At 43.6% G+C, this 23298-nt stretch overlaps 2 protein-coding genes across 2 annotated transcripts; both read left to right on the forward strand.

The window, feature by feature from the left end:
* Window positions 1-2858: 2858 nt before the first annotated feature.
* Window positions 2859-23008, forward strand: LOC131744821 (zinc finger protein 547-like). The gene is made up of 4 exons (XM_067019966.1): window positions 2859-2933; window positions 14117-14681; window positions 17166-17292; window positions 18626-23008. The coding sequence occupies exons 2-4, from the start codon at window positions 14463-14465 to the stop codon at window positions 19789-19791; spliced, it is 1512 nt and encodes a 503-aa protein (XP_066876067.1). The 5' UTR covers window positions 2859-2933; window positions 14117-14462; the 3' UTR covers window positions 19792-23008.
* Window positions 3181-13470, forward strand: LOC131744817 (zinc finger protein 419-like). The gene is given in 6 exon segments (XM_067020005.1): window positions 3181-3240; window positions 6044-6082; window positions 7877-8003; window positions 8545-8576; window positions 8579-8666; window positions 9337-13470. Coding segments are annotated over 6 exon segments (1971 nt in total). The 5' UTR covers window positions 3181-3195; the 3' UTR covers window positions 10977-13470.
* Window positions 23009-23298: the final 290 nt, after the last annotated feature.

Genomic DNA, 23298 nt, shown 5'->3' on the forward strand with positions numbered 1-23298 from the left:
CTACCATATGATCCAGCAATCCCATTCCTGGGCATAAATCCGGAGAAAATAATCATTGGAAATGATACATGCACCACAATGTTCATTGCAGCACTATTTACAATAGTCAAGACATGGAAGCAATCTAAATGTCTATCAACAGATTAATGGGTAAAGGAAGTGTGGTATATATACACAATGAAATATTATTCAGATAGAAAAAAAGAATGAAGTAATGCTATTTACAGCAACATGGATGGACCTAGAGATTATCATCCTAAATGAAGTAAGTCAGAAAAAGACAAATATAATATGACATTTGTGGAATCTAAAAAATGATTCAAATCAACTTATTTACAAAACAGAAACAGACTCACAGACATAGAAAACAAACTTATGGTTACCAAAGGAGAAATATGGTGGGGAGGGATAAATTAGGAGTTTGAGATTGACACATACACACTACTATATATAAAACAGACAACCAACAAGGATCTACTGTATATAACAGGGAACTGTACTCAATATTTTGCAATAACCTGTATTTGAAAAAAGTCTGAAAAAGAATTGATATATATGTATACGTATAACTGAATCACTTTGCTGTACACCTGAAACTAACATAACTTTGTAAATAACTATACTTCAGTATAAAATAAAAATTAAAAAGAAGAAAGTAGATGATTAGACCCAAGTTCAGTTTGATAACAGATACTAGACGTTTTTAAAACATCTGCTAGCCAAAACTTTGTGGTTTCAATATTCCCTCCTGTAATTCTAAAGCCATTTCCAATTCCAACCAATGCTTGCTTTACAAACACCCTTACATCTTGACTGCTCCAATTGTAATTCTTTACAAACAACTTATGGAACTAACTGTGGCCTTCCGTTTTTTGCCTTTATAACCTTCCTCCATTTTGTAGTCCAGGGGAACTCAATTCAAGTGCTTCTCAAATCTGTCTCCCGGCTGCAGTCGTAACAAGCCCCAAATACATGCTTCTTTCTTTCATTCAGGCCTTTGTTTCTGAAATTTTGGTTAACACTTATAACACATAAACGTATGTAATTCACTATGTTTTCATTAGTTTTTACTGTCCGTCTCCTTTGATTGGAAGGTCAGACTCACTAGGGCAGGCATCTTTGACATTTCGGATATTGATGTGTCCCATGCAGCCAAAATAGTACCTGGAATGGGATAGGAACTTAGTGAGTGTTGGTTAAGGAGGGAATAAATATGATGGGACAGATACCTGTTTGTTTTTAGGCAAAGCTATCTGCTGTCTTTGCATGTCCCCTCAGACTGTACTAAAAAAAAAAAAAAGATTTAAATATGTAATGAATCGCAGTTTAGAAAGCCATTTCCACAGGTTAGCCAAGTTTCCTGTGTAATTACGTGCTCTGCTTCATTCCCTCACTTCTCAGACTTCAGTGTTCACTTCAGTGTTCACTTGAGACCCTAACCTTGTTCACATGGCCAAGAGCTATTTCAGCAACCACTTTTGAATAACTAAAATTATAGTTGATATCAGCACTTTCAGCATTTCACAAATATTTTTCTGAGATAATCTCAAGTCTCCATGCATTGTCACTGCAATTGCAGGTGAATTTATATTGACTCCCCAGCAAGGAAAGTAGATCATGTAATCCAGTCCTTTATCTCTGGGTTCAGATGTCCCCTTTTCAAATAAAGTATGACTGTGACCATAGAGTCACACTCCAGGCAGAAAGCAGCAAGTGGTAAGTCACTCTTCTTTTCAGTCAGGTAGGGCTTGGCTTCTAAAAAAGAACTGGGGCTTCCCTGGTGGCGCAGTGTTAAGAATCTGCCTGCCAATGCAAGGGACACGGGTTTAAGCCCTGGTCTGGGAAGATCCCACATGCTTTAGAGCAACCAAGGCCGTGCACCACAACTACTGAAGCCTGCTCGCCTAGAGCCGGTGCTCTGCAACAAGAGAAGCCACGACAATGAGAAGCCTGCGCACCGCAACGAAGAGTAGCCCCCACTCACCGCAACAAGAGAAAGCCCGCGCACAACAACGAAGACCGAACACAGCCATAAATAAATACATAAAAAAGAACTGAATACATATCAAAATGTTGAGTAAGAAATATGTGTCGGTCACTGGATGGGACACCGTCACTGGTTCTACATTTTTTGTGAGTGAACCAGAGACACAGCACATGGTCCACCCGCTTTTGGCCGCCCCACATCCCTTCTCTGTCTTGCCAGTCATGGCCGTGTCTGGAGTCTTTGCTCGCTTGACCCTGACCGAACACAGTGAAACTCTTAAGTTGAGTCTAAAGCTTCAGCCTTTATGTATTGGAAGAGCAATAAGACACTGTTTATTAGACCTCAACTATGGCTGGATGCACTTTGTGTCTGAGCAACACCCTGGTATCATGTGCCCACTTGGTTTTGTAGGTTCGGGGAACATCTGAAATATTATGTCTCTGTACCTCTCTGTGATCAGCACAAACTATATTCCACTCAAATCTGGGTGCGTCCCCTTTAAGAAGCGTGAAACCCCGCCCTGGTCCTCAGAGATTCTGGACACTCCTTCCCAGCAACCCTCTGGGTGAGACGGAAGTTTTCCGGAGGCGGGGAGCACCGCCCCTTGTTAGGGCCTGGAGCGCTGTGAACTACATTACCCGAAAGGCACTGCTCCTGAGCGTCGACCTAGAGGACCGCGTCTGGGCGGGTTTTCCGGTGTGGACGGCGGGCGACATTTTGTAAACTCGGGTCTGTTCACCGGTGGTGAGCTTCGCAACACTGGGCCGACGCGAGGTTAGGGAGCTTGGAGTGCGCTGTGCTGGCTGCTCTGAGGCGGGTCTGAGGCTCGGTGTGGGCGCCATCCGCCTTGACTCTGTCTCGGGGACGGGATAGGGGCCGCCGGGCCTGGGCCCCTGCTTCGCCCGCAAACTGTGCTGGAGGAGCCGCGCTGATGGATCCGATTCAGGTAAATGCTGCGCCTTCCAGGCCCTCAGCCAACTTTTCTTATTCTGCAGTATTTTTGTTCTTAGCAATATTCTCTTACAAGTGTCCTATATTTATATTTCTTTGTCCCGCCAAACCTTGGCTTTCTGAATATTGAAATATTACTCGTGTAGAAAAAAATTGCAGAGAACTTCCCAGTGTAGTTGAATAAGCAGCTCTAAAATTGATATTCGGTCATTGCTCAAGTCAAGAAATGCGATATAAATAGGACTTCAGAAGCCGCCATGGGGGTCCTGCAAAACGATTATCCCCATCCCCCAAAAGTTAAGGTATTGTCTGATGTTTTAAGTAAGCTTTTCTTTTTTAAATATTTATTTATTTATTTATTTTTGGCTGCATTGGGTCTTTGTTGCTGCGCGCGGGCTTTCTCTAGTTGCAGAGATGGGGCTGCTTGCTCTTCGTTGCAGTGCGCGGGCTTCTCATTGCGGTGGCTTCTCGTTGTGGAGCACGGGCTCTAGGCACGTGGGCTTCAGTAGTTGTGGCATGCGGTCTCGGTAGTTGTGGCGCACAGGCTTAGTTGCTCTGTGGCATGTGGGATCTTCTCGGACCAAGGCTTGAACCCGTGTCCCCTGCGTTGGCAGGCGGATTCTTAACCACTGCAATGCCAGGGAAGACGCCTTCTTGCTATTCTTTTTTTAAAAAAATTAATTTATTTATTTATTTTTGACTGTGTTGGGTCTTCGTTGTTACACGCGGACTTTCTCTAGTTGCGGTGAGCGGGGCCTACTTTTTGTTGCTGTGCGCGGGCTTCTCATTGGGTGGCTTCTCTTGTTGCGGAGCACGGGCTCTAGGTGCGCAGGCTTCAGTAGTTGTGGTATGCATACGGGCTTAGTTGCTCTGCAGCATGTGAGATCTTCCCGGACCAGGGAAGCCCTTGCTATTCTTGATACTTTCGCCAACTACGTGGAAATTATTCCACAACTGTAGTTTACCTTCGCTCAATTGTTTTAAAACTTTTTATGAATGGAATCAAGTAAATATTATGATGTGCTTTCCTTCATTTGCAAAACATGGTGTGACTTTACTCATGTTTTTCATAGCTGTCCGTTAATTTGTGTGTGTGTGTGTGTGTGTGTGTGTGCAGTATTCTTTAGTATGAATATATGAGTAAAATGTCCTTTTAAATTCTGCTGTTGAAGGCTTTTTCGTTTTTGCTTTGCTTTGCTTTGTTTTTTGGTCTGCTTCCTGTATTTTTTTAAACATCTTTATTGGAGTATAATTGCTTTACAATGGTGTGTGCTTTCTGTATTGATAAACATTGCTACTATAGTCATACCTGCCATGTCTTCTGGGGTATATCAAGCATATATTTGTCTAGGGTATATGTTAAAATTATTATTGTATTTAAATGAACATTTCCACTTTTTGATCTTGTTTTGCTCCATGTTACTAATCTTAACTTAGGTCTTTGAATGAGATGATTCTACTTAATCTATTCCATAATTACATTTTAAAAAGGAATATTTTATTTATTTATTTTGGCTGCACTGGGTCTTAGTTGTGGCACGTGGGATCTTCGTTGGGGCATGTGGACTCTTCCTTGTGGCATGTGGACTGTTAGTTGTGGCCTGTAAACTCCTTAGTTGCGACATGCAGAATTCTAAGTTGTGGCATGTGAACTCTTAGTTGCAGCACACATGTGGGATCTAGTTCCTCGACCGGGGATCAAACCTGGGCCGCCTGCATTGGGAGCGCTTTACCCACTGGACCAGCAGGGAAGTCCCCCATCGTTACATTTTGATACACACTTATTATGTATTAAGTAAACTTACAGTTTTACAGTGTACGTCCACTTAGAGAGTTTGTGTTTTTTCAGTGATTGTACTCTTATAATAATATTTATTTTACTGTTAAGTTTTCTTACTCTGGTGGTATTGGAAGAGAAAATGATTAAGAAATATCTTGTTAAAATACTTGTTTGAAGGGGGACAAAGTGAATCATTGTAAGGGTAATAAGGCTTCGAATCCCTTTCAAGACGTTTAGAAAGCAAGAAGATATTTCCATAGAGGATGGAATAGAGATCAGGTCCTATAGCTTGTTTCCTTTCTCTTAAGATTATTTTATTTTACTTTACTTTTTTCCCCACCATGCTGCTTGCGGGATCTTACTTGCCAGACCAGGGATCAAACCCCCGTCCTCAGCAGTGAAAGCACGGAGTCCTAATCACTAGTTTGCCAGGGAATTCCCCTCTCTTAAGTTTAAAGTATCAGAAATGACAACCAGTTATCCCAAACTGCTGAAGGGCAAGCACTTTTACTCTGATTCTGGCACAAACCTCTTTATCACAGATTCACTTTGGATGTGAAGCCAGTAAGCGGTAGTTCCATTCTCTATCACATGCAAAAAAAGCATTTAGGAAATTACAAATAATCTCTGAACATTTGTGGGAAAAAAATGGATATATCAAAGAATAGGAATAAATGAAAAAAGTACATGTTCTTGAATCCTATTATATAATGTTATAATAATTTCAAATCAGAACTTAATCTATGGATTATGTAAGTTGGAACTTTATATAAAACAATTTTTTACATAACCAAAGTAAAATTTGAAAAGGAAGTATAAAAACCCCTGGTTAGCTGTTATGGCCAACTACAAGCCACAAGAAGAGAAAAATGTGTTATTGGCAAGGGAGAGACAGAATAAGGGAATCAAATGCAAGTGTCAGAAACAGCTGTACATGAAATGAGACTTAATTTGATATTTGTGGCTTAGGGCTATAATAGTGTTATATCCTGACACAACCATTTTTTTTTTGCAAACATGATCCTGTATTCTTTTTTTCTCATTGGGCTCCAGTCACACTGTCCTCATAGATGGTAGTTAAACACGCCAGACGTGACTCTGACATCTTTGCAGTTGTGTTTTCCACTTCTGGAAAGCCTTTTCTCAAGATATCCTCATGACTTTATGGCACAATTCCAAAATACTTTCTGCCCTCTTTTACATGCTTTGTTTTTCCCTTAAGTATTTGTCTTTGCCTGAAATATTAAATGTTCACTCATTAATCTTCTTTTTTTGTCTCTGTTGCTGATGGGAATTAATATTACATGGCCCTGGTCTTCCCACAGGTTCTACGTTCAACAGAACCACTTATGAACCCTGCACCGGTGAGTGTAGGTGTCCTGGAAGTATTTTGCTGTCACTCTTCCCAGACTTGGTGTCTGTATACCTTAGAGAAAACCTCAGCCCAGGTTTCCAAGTCCAGGCTAGAGGTTATATGGACAGATTCCCATTTTTGGCAGCCAATGGACTGAGATGTGAAAGGTTGTCTTAGGTACGGGGGTGGTACTTATAAATGTTTGAGGATGAGTTTGAGATGGGAGTGTTTTAGGACTTGTAGGTCTCTGTTAATGTCTGGTGAGAACAGAGAACAAGGGGGCCAGAGTCAGGCCTAGAATGGTAGCCTGAGAAGTTGGGTTTTTGTTCTGAGAATGATGGCAGATATGGAATTTTTGGAACAGAGGGGAGAAGTGATGGGACTTAGATTTTAAGAGGCTACCTCTGGCTGCGGTGTGCACAGCAGACTCAGGGAGAGGAAGACAAGGAGATAATCAAGGACGCTCTTGTAATCATCTAGAAGCACATTTGTTGTGCCTGGACGAGAGTGACAGATGTGGAGGTAGGAAATACTTGTTTTCTGGATTTGTTTCTTAAGTAGAGGTGGACCAGATTTTCTAATGTGGAGGGCTCACAGATGACTCCAAAAGTTTTTTTCCCTTTGCATCTGGAAGGGGGTATGTGCCATGAACTGGGATGGGGAAGTCAGTGGTACGAGTCATTTTTAATGAAAATATTAGGAATTGGGTTTTGGCTGTGCTGAGTCTCAAATGTTCCATTGACTCCCAGGTATAGGCGACAACCGGCTGAACATGCAGCACTAGAGTGCTGGGGGAGGCTTCAGGATGCCCTTATGGGACAAAGGAAGAGACTTGGGCTGTCACAAAGAACTACAAGAGCAGTGAACATCGGCGGGAAGGTAGGGGGTAGGGAAAGTCCAATGGGTGGCCCAGGTTTTTATGGGGGAGTGGCCATGAAATTAATGCAGAGAGAAAGCAGTAATGGAGGTGAAGTGATAGCAAAGTCAGGCCGGTGCTTATTTCTCCTCCTATGCACTCACCAGCCTTTTGTAGTGTAACTTAGGGAGTTTCTGTCACAATGTCAGATGAGTTTACCTAAGGTGTGTCAAGTGGGTGTGGATTTTGAATGGGTGTTATATGGACAAAGATTGTAACTGTTGAAGAGACATAACTTGCAATATAAAAGTGCAACCTGACCAGGCATATATAGATCTGCATGTTTTGACTGAGGTTAAAGTTAGGAACAAGGCCTGGTGGGGAAGCCTTCAGAACAGGGCTGGGGAGCTGCCAGTGGAGAGTTGGGGTATGGTGGGATCCTGTTGCATTGGCAGGAACTTTATGATGCTGTGTGCAGAAGGGTATGTGAGGAAGCAGGAGACATGCCAATTTTGTGGGCCGGGTGGTGGTGATGGGGATCAGATGTATGAGGAGTTAGCCAGTGAGTAATACACGTGTGGGGAAGGTGAGTGACCAAATTGCCCCAGATCCCTAATTTTAAGAGTTTAAGAGAGGACGATGAGCCCAAGTTTGTTTGTGTCCAGGAGACGTGATCCTGGGGACTCTCAGGCTGTTGTCTCGCTGGAGAGGGAGGGGGCCCTGAATACCAGGCCCACAGCTTAGATGGCATCTATCTGTCCACCTGCCTGTTGTTGTTGAGAGTTGTATCTGGTGCTCAAGGAAGTACGAAGAGTTTTTGGGTACCACTGCCCTTTAAGTTAGGGACCTGTGGAGGATGATGAACCCATAGTGAGTATGGGTTAGGGGTACTTCTGGGGTCCTGGGGAGAGAGGCTGCTTATGTACACATCTGTCCCCGTCATCACAGGGCTCTGTGACCTTTGAGGATGTGGCTGTGTACTTTTCCCAGGAGGAATGGAGGCTTCTTGATGAGGCCCAGAGAATCCTGTACCGTGATGTGATCCTGGAGACCTTTGCACTTGTTGCGTCATTGGGTAAGGCCCTCACAGCTATCCCAGCATCCTGGAGAGGTCTCTGCCTTTCCCCTTTTTTCCAAGGACAACTCTGTTCTTTGCACAGCTAGACGGTGACCACATCTCTATTACTGCTTCCTTGTCAGCTATGCTGTGGGTGCCAAGGCTGAGTGAGTGTGTATACAGTCTCCTTTCAGAAGTATCCCCAATACCAGATGCTCTGAAGTTTTCTCAGTGAAGGTTTTCTGGGTCAAATGACTTGGAATTAGTTCAGTGGGTTCCATTAGTCTCAGCCACTCCCTGCTAAGTTGACTCTGTAGACCCATACACCACTGTGCTCCAGGCTCTGCCCTCTAGCTAACATTTCCTGGGGCCTCACTATTTCAGGAATTGTTGGGACTCAATGTGGTCACTGTTTGTGCGGTCCACTTGGCTGTTGCTGTGAGACCCTCCTCAAAGATTTTTTTTTGTGATATTATTTTTCTTTCCTGAGGTTGTTTCGGGATTTGTTGCCCCCCCCTGGGCCAGTACTGACCACTCTCCTGTTGTGTCTTTCCCTTAGAACTTGCATTTTCTAGGTCCCATGTTATGTCTAGCTGGAGCTGGGAGGTGAACCCTGGGTACATGACAGAGTGGACATGACTCCAGGCACAGCTGGAGAGACCCAAAGTGGGACCCACCTTGGTGATTGGCATCAGGAGGAGGAAGTGATATCATGGCTGGGTTCAGATCGTAACAGGAACATGTCCTGTGCCCTACAATGTTTTAGGGCCAAGGCCAGTGACTGTGTACCTCATTACTATCTTTCTTACCCATTCTTGATACTTTGCTCCTTCTCTCATTTCAACTCTGAATTCGAACCCAGGATTATCCCTCACCTCTCTGTCTTCCACTCTTCATTGGTTTTCTCCATCCTCACTCTGATGTGCTCTCCAATATTGGCCTACATTAACGTGTTATGAGTTCCCCACGTATCCTTAAAATAGTCCTTGAACACTACCTACTCAGTGACAGTCAGATTTTCCTGAGCCTGAACACACCTTTCCACACAGCACATGTGGCACTAGCAGCCAAGGCCCTGGTGAAAACCGTTCCCAGAGGAGTGAGTTGTGGACCACAGCTCCTCTGTATGTTCCACCCCATCCTGTGTCTTTCACCTGGTGAGTCGTCCATGTTCTGTGACCCGTAGAGGCCCAATACTGCACAGCAGTCCTTTCATAACCTGCCCCAGCTCTCTTGTTATGAAAATAGTCCCATGGATTTATTCGTTTCTATGTCAGACGCATATTTGTAATGGGGCTGCATCCTTCTACCAAAATCTACATGAAGTTCACCCACATTTCTCTGCTTTCAGGGTGTTGGCATAGAGCAGAGGATGAGGAGACACCTTCTGAGCAGAAAGTTTCTGTAGAAGTACCACAAATAAATACTTCAAAGACAGACCTGTCCACCCTGAAGTCCTATCCCTGGCAGAGGTTCTGTCTGCACTTAGAAGGTGGTTTACATCTAGCTGAGGACCTTGGCACAAACCCTGGTCAGAAACTGTGTGGGTCAGGTGTGAACTTTCACCAGCACAGTGGAGAGGAACTCTTTAGAAGAGATGTGGGTAAGACCTTTATGAAGAGCCACACAGTCCGTGCATACAAGAAGTCTTTCACATGCCAGGAGCCTGGGAAGGATTTCCCTGTTACCTCTGGCCTTCTCCAGCACCAGGTCACTCCACAAAGGGACACCAAGTGTGTGGAGGCCTCTCACAATGGACAAAGGCAGTATAAATGCCACGAATGTGGGAAAGGCTTCTGCCAGAAGTCCAGGCTTGCTCAGCACCAGAGAGTACACACTGGAGAGAGACCTTATGAATGTCATGAATGTGGGAAAGCCTTTGGCTGTAAATACATACTTGTTCAGCACTGGAGTGTCCACACTAGAGAAAAGCCTTATGGGTGCAGCGAATGTGGGAAAGCTTTTAGCGACAAACACACACTTGTTCGGCACCAGCGAATTCACACTGGAGAAAGGCCTTACAAATGCAGTGAATGTGGGAAAGCCTTCTGCCGCAAATACAGACTTGCTCAGCACCGGAGAGTCCACACTGGAGAGAGGCCTTATGAGTGCTGCGAATGTGGAAAAACCTTCACCCGTAAACCCATACTATTTAAGCACCAGAGAATTCACACTGGAGAAAGGCCTTATAATTGCAGTGAATGTGGTAAAGTCTTTAGATGCAACTCCAGCCTCATTACTCATAGAAGAATTCACACTGGGGAAAAGCCTTATGAGTGTAGAGAATGTGGGAAGTTCTTTAGCCAAAGCTCTCAACTTATTGTGCACCAGAGAATTCACACCGGAGCCAAGCCTTATGAGTGCAGTGAATGTGGGAAAACCTTCACCACTAAAAGCAAACTTGTTCAGCACCAGAGAGTCCACACAGGAGAAAGGCCTTATGAATGTGGAGAATGCAGGAGAGCCTTCAGCTGTAAACGCATGCTTGTTCAGCACCAGAGAATCCACACTGGAGAGAGGCCTTATGAGTGCAGTGAATGTGGGAAAGTCTTTAGGTACATCTCCAGCCTCATTAAACATAGAAGAATTCACACTGGGGAAAGGCCTTATGAGTGTAGTGAATGTGGAAAGTTCTTTAGGCAAAGCTCCCACCTTAAAGTCCACCAGAGGATTCACACTATAGCAAACACTTATGAATGCAGTGAATGTGGGAAACATTTTAGCCAAAACTCTACTCTCATTTTGCACCAGAGAATTCACACTGGAGCAAAGGCTTATAAGTGCAGTGAATGTGGGAAACGTTTTAGCCAAAGCTCTACTCTTATTAAGCACCAGAGTTCACATTGGAGAAAAACCACGAGTGCACTAAATGTGGAGATTTCTTCAGCCAAAACTCCCAGCTTACTCAACACCGAAAAGTTCATGCTACAGAAAGGCATCGCCAGTAAAGGAAATGTGGAAAATTTTTCTGTCAAAGTCTGCTCTGACTGAGCACCAGAAACTTAACAGCCCAGATGGACCCTGAGTGCAGTGAATGTAAGAAAGCTTTCAGCTGAAGGTCTAACTTCATTCGTCACCAGAAAATTCCTACTGGAGAAAGGCCTTCAAATGAGATGAGGAGAGCAGCGAATGAGCTGTCTCCTTAGTTAATACATCGTACTGAATAGGCTCTGTGAGGGAGTCATCAACTGGAAGTTGAATGCCATACATCTACACAGCCCTAGTGTGCAGATTGCCTCTGAGTACCAGGTTCATAGGAAGTTTTTAAGGAACTATGCTGTACTTTCTTACTTAATGTCACTGTGAGTTTCTTACCTCACCCAAGTGGTAGATCCCCATTCTTGGCACCAGTCACCTCAGTGTGATCAGGGAAGGTAGATCTTTGTGCTCTCTTATCCCCTTAGAAATGCATGAATAGCCTAAGCACTTGGGTATTGTCATTCTCTTTGGCCCTGTCAGGACCAAAGCAGCTTTGACTAATGGAATCCAGTCTGGGTTCTGCTGGTGGCTCACAGAGATTCAACTTCTTTGGTGGCATTGTCTCATATCATGCTCAGGATAGGTTTTTCAAGGTGTAAGTCACTCTGTTTGGGAACTATTTGCCTCACTTTGCTCTGTCCTATACCACAATGAAGACTATTATTTAAGCCACCTTTCATCTTGGGGTTTGTTCACTGTCAGACTGGTGTTGAGAACCAAATTGGACTGTCAGGATGATGAGGAACTGGTTTTGTTAGTGTTCCAAACTTCGTATACCTCAATGAGGATAGTATCATGGCAGAGAATAGTTTTCACTCCAGTTTCAGTCCAATCTGTTTTCCAAGGCCTCCTAGGGTAGACTGCACAGCTTTGTGGGACTAATGTTGAGTTCTGGATGTCAGAATTTTTGGTGGGTCCTGAGGTCACCTGAGATGAGGACAGTTGTGAGAACCACCAGCATGAATGGTTCTCTTTTTCACATGGGATGTCACATCATGCCCCCAGTACTGTTCAGGAGAAGAAATTCTCTACATCCAGCTGGAAAAGATCCATGTGCCATAATGTGCCCAAAGTGGTAGGCTGGTGTTCCTGAGTGTTAGATTATAGGCATCAGGTGGGAACCATATTTTGTACAGAAACACTCATGGAATTAATAGGGAGTGAGAGACAAGCAAACAAGAAGGGATGAGCCTTTTCTAAAGATTCATCCACAAATGTTCCAGTGACTGTGTCTGTTTAGGATAAAGTTTTTGAAGAAATTCTGAGGAGTTCCAGAGCTGTTCCTCTCCTGAGCCCCCAGTCAGTGTCAGACTGAATAATGTAAACGTTTTAGGAATCAGCATCTGCAAATAATTTATCTCAAGGCCATTGCTGCACGGTGAAAACAATGAGGAATGAGAGTGGAAATTGTGTAGTCCAGGCATGTGAATTTTAGTACCCAGACAGACAGAGTTCCTGGATAACTTAAGTGGAAACAACTTTCACTGCTCACCGGTCTTCTTTGCTACTGCTACAGATTCCTTCCCATGGGCAAGGGGAGGTGATGGGGTTAATGTGAGGTTGCCAGAGTTCTACTGAAAAGGAGATTTAGCAAAGAGATTAAGATTTTATGTGAAGCCAATTTCTATTGAAATTTAATAAGCTGTATAGTTGGTATGCACTGAACAGAACATACCTAAAATGCACAGCTTGGTAAGTTTTAGTACTTGTAAAGCCATGGAACCATCATCATAACAAACATCTGTCACTGCCATATCTACTTTCTGACATCTCTCCCAGGACTTTCAGGCAACTACTATTGACTGACTTTTCTCCCATTCAATTAGTTAGTGTTTTCTAGACTTTTAATATCATTGGAGCCTTAATGTTTACTTTTGTGTGTCTTTTTTTATCTGCATGCATAGTTACTTTGAGAATCATCTAAGTTGCCAATGTGAATAATCCGTTTTTTTCATGATAATATACTGTTTGGATATACCATTATTTCACTGGTATTCATTTGTTAAAGGATGGAGTTTTGTGGTTTCCAGTTTGTCTCTCACAGATAAGCTTACTATTAACGTACGTAAAATCCTTTATATGAACACATGGTTTCATTCTAAAATGAATGACTGTACCCAAATGCATTCCCATCGACAGTATGGGAACACTCCAGTTCCCGTGTTCCTCACCAGTACTTGCTTGGTATGGTCAGTAGTTTGAATATTTCCTGTTTTAAAAGCGTGGAGACGTATCTCACCGTGGTGTGATTGCATTTCCCTAATGATTCATGATGTTGAACATTTTTGTGTTCATTTGCCAAGTGTATGTCTTCTTTGACAAAAAGTGTTTTCTTATTAGTAACTGAGAAGTTAATAAATGTGTTGGAATTTGATCTTTTTTCGGTGACTTTGCTGGGTGGAATAGGTATTTGTACTCACAACATTTTTACCACGTATACTCATTATTAAGATACTTCTATTACTTTAAGCCTAGACACTTAATAAAAAAGCCAACTGACCCTTCATTGTTGTGTTTGCCTATTTCCCTGGTATGAATACTCCACTTGTGGGCAATTTCAAGCTGTGTGTATGAGGTTATTACTGAACCAGAGGCACAGCAAGCCAAACGCTGAGATGCCAAGGTTTGCTGGGGAGTATTTTCATTCACAAGGCAGCCAAGTGAGGACACAGAAGAACAATTCTCAGATCCACCCTCCTGGTGGCAAGGTGCCTGTGATATTTAGAGGATAAAGAGGCAGGGTGGTCTTAAGTGTGGGGAAAGGCCAATCAGTTACAGAAAAGGCGAGGTAATTGGTGTGTACAGGTGTGTTTCATTACATGCTTCTTCACGGATGCATGTTCAAAAGTGGTGTCCATAAGTGCACAACGTCACTGGCTCTACTCTTCTGAGAGAACCAGAGAAACAACAAATTGTCCCCCTTCTTCTGGCCGCCCCACATTCCTCCTTTGTGTTGTCCACCATGGCCCTGTCTGGAGTTTCTGCTCTCTTGACCCTGACCTATCACAGTGAAACTCATAAATTGAGTCTAAAGCTTTAGCCTACATCCATTGGAAGAGCAATAATACAGTGTTAATTAGACCCCAGCTATGGATGGATGCACTTTGTGTCTGAGTGACAACCTGGTATCATGTGCCCATTTGGTTTTGTAGGTTTGGGGAACATCTCATATGTTATATCCGTGTACCTCTCTCTGATCAGCAAAGACTACATGAAAATCTGGTGCGTCCCTTTTAAGAAGCGTGAAACCTCACCCCGTTCCTCAGAGCCCCACTCCCAGCAACCCTGGCGGAGAGGCGACACCTTTCCTGGAGGAGGGGAGCACCCCTCCTTGCCAGGTCCTGGAGGCCTGTGAACTACATTACCCTGAAGGCACTGCGCCCGTTCCTCGGCGCCCCTGGACCAATAAAGGCTCAGTAAAGAGGCACTTCTGCGCTAGAGGACTGCATCTGGGTGACTTTTCTGGCGTCTGCCGTGGTCGTCATTTTGTAAACTCGGATGTGTTCAAAGGTGGGGAGCTTCGCAACGGAGGGCCAGCCCGAGGTCAGGGAGTCAGGAAGGCGCTGTGCCCGCTGCTCTGAGCTTGGTCTGAGGCTCGACGTGGTTGCTCTCTGGCCTGACTCTCTCTCGGGGCCGGGAGGGGCGCCCGTGCTCGGGCCCCACTTTCGCCCACAAAATCCTCTAGCGACGGCGACAACCCAGATGTGTCGGATTCAGGTAAATGCTGCGTCATCCGGGCCCTCACCCACCTCTTCTCATTCAGCAGTGTTTTATTTTATCTGTGTTCTCTTACCAGTGTTCTATAGTTATTCCCCAAAACCTTGGTTTTCCTAATTTTCAAATATGACCTGCGTGGAAAAAGAAAATTGCAGAGAACTTCAATGTGCAGTTCAGTAAGCTCTAAAACTAATATCCGTTCACCGCTTAGGTCAAAAAATGCGACATAAATAGGACCCCCAGAAGCCGCCTGTGGGGTTCTTCCAAAACAATTATCCTCATCCCCCCAAAATGAATGTACTGGCTGATGTTTCAAGTAAGCATTTTCTTTCTTTTCTTGATAGTTTTGCCAACCATGTGGGAAATATTTGATGATTCTAGTTTTGCTCACTTGTTTTAAAATTTTTTATGAATTGAATCATGTAAGAATTCTGTGTTTTTATTCATTTGCACAATATGGTGTTATCTTACCCATGTTTTTCGTGAGTATCCATTTTCTTTTCTGTGAAGTATTCTATAGATATTACTATGTGATGAAAATGTTTTTATAGATCCTCTTAAAGGCTTTTCTTTATTGTGTTTTGTTTGCTTTTTTGTTTGGTCTACTTTCGTATTTATAAACTTCGTACTGCAGTCATATCTGCCATGTGTTCTGGGGTATATAAAGAATGCACTTGTCTAGTGTGTATATTAAAGTCACTATTATATTTAAATGAACATTCCCACTTTTTGATCTTGTTTAGCTCCAAGTTACTAATTTTAAATTAGTTCTTTGAGTGAGATGATTATACTTAGTCTTAATCCATCCCATAGTTGTATTTTCATACACACTCATTATGCATTAGGTAAACTTAACAGTTTTACAGTATACAGGCACTTAGAGGGTTTTTGCTTTTTTCAGTGATTTTACTCTTCTAATAGTATTTATTTTACTGTTACATCATTGTTCTCTGGTGGTATTGGAAGAGAAAATGAATAAGACATCTTGTTAAAATCCTTTTTTAAAGGGGGATAAAATGAATCATTGTAAGGATAAAAAGTTATAATGCTGGGAATTCCGATTAAGATGTTTAGAACCCAAGAAGATATTTCCATGTTTATATAATGAGGGCGCAGTAGAGGTCAGGTCCTATAGATTGTTTCCTTTGTCTTAAGTTTAAAGAGTTATCAATGATGTCCAGTTATCTCAAACTACTTTTATTCTAGCCACAACCTCTTTATCACAAATTAATTTTCTGGTGCCATTTCCTTCTTGTTGCTCCCTCTCTCTCCCTCTTTTTTTTCCTTTTTTTTTTTTGGCTGTACCATGTGGCTTGCAGGGATCTTAGTTCCCTGACCAGTGATCATACCCTTGCCCATAGCAGTGAAAGCACCAGGTGAACTGGGTTTCAGCCATGTTGAGTCTCAGATGTTCCAGTGACCCCCAAATATAGGAGAAAAGTGGACAGCTGAACATGCAGTGCTAGAGTGCTGGGGAAGGCTTCGAGATGCTATTAGGGAACAAGGGAAGAGAGAGGGGCTGTCACAAAGACAGACAAGAGGAGTGGTCATCAGCGGGAAGGTAGGGAGTAGGGAAAGTCCAGCAGGTGGCCCAGGTTTTTGTGGGAGATTGGCCATGAAATTGACACAGAGGGAAGGCAGAAATGGAGGTGAAGTAATAGCAGAACCAGGCTGGTGCTTATTTCTTTTCCTATGCACTCACCAGGCTTTTGTGGTGGAACTTAGGGAGTTTGTCACAATGTCGGATGAATTTACCTAAAGTGTGTCAGTGGGTGTGGATTTTGAATGGGTGTTATCTGGGTGAAGATTGTAACTGGTGAAGAGACATAATGTGCCATATGGAAATGAACCTGACCAGGCGTATTTAGATCTGCATGTTGTGACTGAGGTAGAAGTCAGGAACAAGGCCTAGTGGAAAAGCTTTCAGAACAGGGCTGGGGAGCTGCCAGTGGAGAGTTGGGGTACGGTGTGATCCTGTTGCATTGGCAGGCACTTTCTGATGCCATGTGCAGAAGGGTATGTGAGGAGGCAGGAGACATGCTAATTTTGTGGGCTGGGTGGTGGTGATGGGGATCAGATGTATGAGGAGGTCCACTGAGTAATATGCATGTGGGGAAGGTGTATGAAGTAATTGCCCCAGGCCCTAGTACTAGGAGTATAAGGGAGAAGAATGGGGCTAAGTTTGCTTGTGTCTGGGAGACATGATAGTGGGTACACTCAGGCTGTTGTCTTGGAGGAAAGGGAAAGGGCCCTGCATACCAGGCTCACAGATTAGATGGTATCTATCTGTCCAGCTGCCTGTTGTTGCTCAGGGTTGTACGTACTGATCAAGGAAGCATGAAGAGTTATTGGACCCCACTGCCCTCTAAATCACGGAGCTGGGGTGGATGATGAACCCAGAGTGAGTATGGGCTGGGGTTAGAAGTACTTATGGGGTCCTGGGGAGAGACGCTGCTTACGTACAAATCTGTCCCATCATCACAGGGCCCTGTGACCTTTGAGGACGTGGCTGTGTACTTTTCCCAGGAGGAATGGAAGCTTCTTGATGAGGCCCAGAGACTCCTGTACCGTGATGTGTTGCTGGAGACCTTTGCACTTGTTGCATCATTGGGTAAGGCCCTCCCACCTATCCCAGCATCCTGGGCTGCTCCCTGCCTTTCTTTCTTTTTCCAAGGGGAAGTCTGCTCTTTTCACATCTAGACAGTGGGCACATCTCTATTAATGCTTCCTTGTCATCTGTGCTGTAAGTGCCAATGCTGGGTGAGTGTGTAGACTGCCTCCTTTCACAAGGAGCCCCAATACCAGCTGCTCTGAGGTTTGTTCAGTGAAAATTTTCTGCTTCAAAAACTTGGAATTAGTTCAGTGGGTTTCATAATTCTCAGCCACTCCCAGCTAAGTTGACTCTGTAGGCCCATGCCACCTCTGTGCTCCAGCTTCTGTCCTCTTTTAGGTGACATTTCCTGGGCCCTGAGTGTACAGGGCATTGTTGTGAACCAACATGGTCACTATTTGTGGGGTCCACTAGGCTGTTTCTATGATACACTCCTCAACGAGTATTTTTGTGACATTTTTCCCTCCTCTGAGGTTTTTTTTGGGGGATTGGTTGTTCTCCTGGCCAGTACTGACCACTCACCTCTGCTGTCTTTCCCTTAGAAGTTGCATCTTCTAGGTTCCATGTTGTTCTCCAACTGGAGCTGGGAAGAGAACCCTGGGTACGTGACAGAGTGGACATGACTCCAACCACAGCTAGGGGGGCTCAAAGTGGGCCTGGCCCTGGTGATTGGCATCAGGGGGAGGAAGTGATATCATGACTGGGTTCAGATCATATCAGGCACATGTCCTGTGCTCAACACTGTTTTGGTGCCAAGGACAGTGACTGTTTTTCTCATTTCTATCTTTCCTACTCATTCATGATACTTTGCTCCTTCTTTCATTTCTACTCTGACTTTCAACCCAGGATTACCTCTCACCTCTCTGTCTTCCACTCCTTATTGGACTGCTCCATCCTCACTCTGCTGTGCTCTCCAATATTGGCCTACACTTAATGTGTCATGAGGTCTATTTTTAAAATACTCCTTTTACACCAGCTACTCAGTGACAGTCGGATTTTCCTGGTCCAGGATACAGCTTTCCACACAGCACATAAGTGTCACCAGCAACCAAGGCCTGTCAAAACTGTTTCCAGAGGAGTGAGTTGTGGACCCTTGGCTTCTCCGTGAGCTCCGGCTACCCTTGTGTCTTTTGCCTGGTTAGTCCTCCCTGTTCTGTGACATGGAGAGGCACAGTGCTACACAGAGGCCCTTTCCTTAACATGCTGCCAGCTCCCTTGTCCAGAAAATAGTCCCATGGATTTATTTCTTGGTACGTCACACACATATTTGTGATGGGGCCGCCTCCTTCTTTCAAAATCTACATGAAGTCCTTCCATATGTCTGTGCTTTCAGGTTGTTGGCATGGAGCAGAGCACAAGGAGATAACGTCTGAGCAGAATGTTTCTGTAGAAGTGCCACAAATAAATACTTCAAAGACAGACCTGTCCATCCTGAAGTCCTATCCCTGGGAGAGGTGCTGCCTGGCCTTAGACAGTAGTTTGTGTGTAGCTGAAGACCTGGGAACAATTCCTGGCCAGAAACTGTGTGTGTCAGGTGTGAAATTTCACCAGCACAGTGGAGGGAAACTCTTTAGAAGAGACATGGGTAAGACCTTTATGAGGAGCCACATAGTCCATGCATCCAAGAACTCTTTTGCATGCCAGGAGGCTGGGAAGGATTCCCCTGGTAGCTCTAGCCTTCTCCAGCACCAGGTCACTCCACAAAAGGACGCCAAGTGTGCAAAGGCCTTTCACAATGGACATAGCCTGTATAAATACTATGTATGTGAGAAAGCCTTCAGCGGCAAACACAAACTGGCTCATCACCCGAGTGTCCACACTGGAAAGAGGCCTTACGAATGCAGTGAATGTGGGAAAACCTTCAGCTTTAAAGGGATACTTGTTAAGCACCAGAGAATCCACACTGGAGAAAGGCCTTATGAGTGCTGTGAGTGTGGAAAAGCCTTCAGCTGGAAAAGCTCACTCGTTCAGCACCAGAGAGTCCACACCAGAGAATGGCCTTATAAGTGCAGCGAATGTGGGAAAGCCTACAAACACAAAAATTCACTTGTTAAGCACCAGAGAGTCCACACTGGAGAATGGCCTTATAAGTGCAGTGAATGTGGGAAAGACTTCAGACACAGAAAGTCACTTGTTCACCAGAGAGTCCACACTGGAGAATGGCCTTATAAGTGCAGTGAATGTGGGAAAGCCTTCAGACACAAAAAGTCATTTGTTCAGCACCAGAGACTCCATGTTGGAGAACTGCTTTATAAGTGCTGTGAATGTGGGAAAGCCTTTATTTCCAAAGTAAACCTTTTTCGTCACCAGAGAGTCCACACTGGAGAAAGGCCTTATGAATGCAGTGATTGTGGGAAAACCTTCATTTATAAAGACAGTCTTGTTCGGCACTGGAGAGTCCACACTGGAGAAAGGCCTTATGAGTGCAGTGAATGTAGAAAAGCCTTTAGCCGCAAAGACTCACTTGTTAAGCACCAGAGAGTCCACAATGGAAAATAGCCTTATAAGTGTAGTGAATGTGGGAAAACTTTTAAAAAAAATATTTATTGATCGGTTGATTGATTTAGTTGTGCTGGGTCTTAGTTGCAGCACCCGGGATCTTTGATCTTTGTTGCGGCATGCAGGATCTTTAGTTGCGGCATCTTTAGTTGAAGCCCCTGGGAAAACTTTTAAATAACAACCGACTCACACTTGTTTGGCACCAGTGAATTCATATCGTTGAAAGGCCTTATGAGCGCAGTGAAAGGGGAAATTCTTTAGCCAAAGTTCCAACCTTATTGTACACCAGAGAATTCACACTGGAGCAAAGACTTACGAGGGCAGTGAGTGTGGGAAGTGATTTAGCCAAACTACTCTCATTTTGCACAAGAGAGTTTACACTGGGGAAAGGCCTTATAAGTGCATTGAATATGGGAAACAGTCAATACTCCACTGTCATTAAACACCAGGGTTCACACTGGAGAAAAACCATATGTGTGCACTGTATGTAGAGGATTCTCAGTCAAAACTCCCAACTTACTCAACACCAAAAAGCTCATGCTACAGAAAGGCATTGCCAGTACAGCAAATGTGGAAAATTTTTCTGTCAAAGTCTGCTCTGACTGAGCACCAGAAACTTAACAGCCCAGATGGACCCTATGAGTGCAGTGAATGTAAGAAAGCTTTCAGCTGAAGGTCTAACTTCATTCGTCACCAGAAAGTTCCTACTGGAGAAAGGCCTTCAAATGAGATGAGGAGAGCAGCGAATGAGCTGTCTCCTTAGTTAATACATCATACTGAATAGGCTCTGTGAGGGAGTCATCAACTGGAAGTTGAATGCCATACATCTAAACAGCCCTAGTGTGAAGATTGCCTATGAGTATCCGGCTCATAGGAAGCTTTTAAGGAGCTATGCTCTACTTCTGACCTGTGCAGGGCCCTTGCCATACTTAATGTCACTGTGAGTTTCTTATCTCTACTAAGTGGCAGATCCCAATACTGGGAATCAGTCACCTCAGTGTGATCAGGGTAGGTCGACTTTTGTGCTCTCCTATCCCTTGTAGAAAAGCATGGATACGCTGAGCACTTGGGTTTTGTCATTCTCTTAGTTCCTGTCAACTGCCTATGACAGGACCAAAGCAGCTTTGATCATGGGGATCCAGTCCAGTTTCTCCTGGTGGCTCGCAGTGGTTTGCCTTCTTTGGTGGCATTGTCTAATACCATGCTAATGGTGGATTTTATTTAGGTCCAAGTCACCCTGTTTGGGAATTATCTGCCTCAGTTTTTCTGCTCTATGCCATAATAAAGACTATTATTTAAGCCACCTTTCATCTTGGGGTTTGTTCACTGTTAGACTGATGAACCAAATTGGACTGTCAGGATGAAGAAGAACAGGTTTTGTGGGTGTTCCAAAGTTTGTATACCTCACTGGGGATAGTATCATGGAGGAGAATAGTTTTCACTGATTTGAATTGTTGTTGAAGTCTTCCTGGGGTAGACTGCAGGGCTCTGTGGGACTAATGTTGTGACCTGGATGTCAGAATTTTTGGTGGGTCCTGAGATCACCCTGCGATGAGGACAGTTGTGAGAACCACCAGTGATTTTTGGAGCAGTATGAATGGTTCTCTTTTTCACATGGGATGTCACATTATGCCTCCAGTACTGTTCAAGAGAAGTTCTCTAGGTCCAGCTGGAAAAGAGCCGTGTGCCATAATGTCCATGTGTGCTATGATGTCCACAATGTGGTAGGCTGGTGTTTGTGAGTGTTAGATTACAGATATCAGGAGGGAACCATATTTGGTACAGAAACACTCTGGGAATTAATAGGTTGTGAGAGACTAGCAACAAGAAGGGATGAGCCTTTTCTAAAACTGCATCCATGAATGTTCCCATGACTATGGCTGTTTAGGATAAGGTTTTTGCAGAAATTCTCAAGAGCTACAGAGCTATTTCTCTCCCCCTGAGCCCCCAAGTCTGTGTCAGACTGAATAATGTAAAGGTTTTAGGATTCCCATTGCATCTGCAAATTGTTTATCTGAAGCACATTGCTGCACAGTGAAAACAATGGGGAATGAGAGTGGAAATCATGTAGTTCAGGCATGTGAATTTTAGGACCCAGGCAGAGTTCCTGGATAAATTAAGTGGAAACACATTCTATTGCTCACCAGTCTTCATTGCTGCTGTGCCAGAATCCCCTCATGAGAGTAGGAGAGGTGATGGAATTGAGCTGTGGTTGCCACAGTTTTACTGAAAAGAGATTCAGAAAAGAGGCTCAGACTTTTATGTGAAACCAATTCCTATTAAAATTTAATTGAGCTGTATAGTTTGTATGCATTGAAATGAACATTTCTAAAATGTACAGCTTGGTAAATTTTAATACTTCTAAAGCCATGGAATCATCATCATAATAACAAACATCCATCATTCCCATATCAACTTCTGACATCTCTTCCAGGACTCTCAGGTAGGTAGTATTGATTTACTTTTTTTCTTTTTTTTCCCAGCTATGCTGCACAGCTTGCGTGATCTTAGTTCCCCAACCAGGGATTATACCTTGGCTGTGGCAGTGAAAGCACAGATTTCCAATCCCTGGACTGCCAGGGAAGTCCTTTGATTTACTTTTTTCCCATTCAATTAGGTAGTGTTTTCTAGACTTTTAATATCACTGTGATCTTAATGTTTACTTTTGTATTTGTTTTCTTCTTTCACGATGCATAATTATATTGAGAATCATCTAATTTGTCTACATGAAGAGACCTTTTTTTAATATCTGAAAAATGTACTATTTAGATATACCACCATTTGACTGTTTATCCATCTCTCTGTTAAAGGATGAGGTTTTGTGGTTTGTTTCCAGTTTGGCTATCACAGATAAGCTTACTATGAATGTGTACATAAAATTTTTTATATGAACATAGGGATTCTTATTCTAAAGTGAATGACTGTACCCATTTGCATTCCCATTGACAGTATGGGAGCATTCCAGTTCCCCTATATTCCTCACCAGAACTAGGTTGGTATGGTCAGTATTTTTAATATTATCTGTTTTAAAAGTGTGGAGATGTATCTCACTGTGGTCTGATTGCATTTCCCTAGTGATTCGTGATGTTGAACATTTTTGTGTTCATTTGCCAGGTGTATGTATTCTTTTTAGTAAGTAAGAAGACAATAAATGTGTTGGAACTTGATTTTTCTTCAGTGACTTTGCTAGGTGGAATAAATGTTTCTGCTATTCACAACATTACTCACCATGTGTAGTCCTCATTATAGCATAGTCTCCATTACTTTAAGTCTAGACAGTTAGTAAAAAGAAAAAAAACCCAGCCAACCCTTGATTGTTGTGTTTGCCAATTTCCCTGGTATAAATGCTCCGACTCTGGGCAGTTTCAAGCTGTTAATATGAGGTTGTTACCAAACCAGAGTCAGAGCAAGCCAAGTGAAACCTCTGAGCTTCCCACGGTGAGACCATGGGTACTGCTTCCTTTCCTGGTTTCCTGGCATGTGTGTCATGGGTGCCAGGGCTGGGCT

This window comes from Kogia breviceps, chromosome 18 (assembly GCF_026419965.1).
Source record: "Kogia breviceps isolate mKogBre1 chromosome 18, mKogBre1 haplotype 1, whole genome shotgun sequence".
Taxonomy (NCBI): domain Eukaryota; kingdom Metazoa; phylum Chordata; class Mammalia; order Artiodactyla; family Physeteridae; genus Kogia; species Kogia breviceps.

Coding starts and splice junctions, on each gene's coding strand:
- LOC131744821 (XM_067019966.1), top strand. CDS start 14,463: ATGTGTTCAAAGGTGGGGAGCTTCGCAACGGAGGGCCAGCCCGAGGTC. Junction 14,682..17,165: donor CCCAGATGTGTCGGATTCAG/GTAAATGCTGCG, acceptor CCATCATCACAG/GGCCCTGTGACCTTTGAGGA. Junction 17,293..18,625: donor TGCACTTGTTGCATCATTGG/GTAAGGCCCTCC, acceptor CTGTGCTTTCAG/GTTGTTGGCATGGAGCAGAG.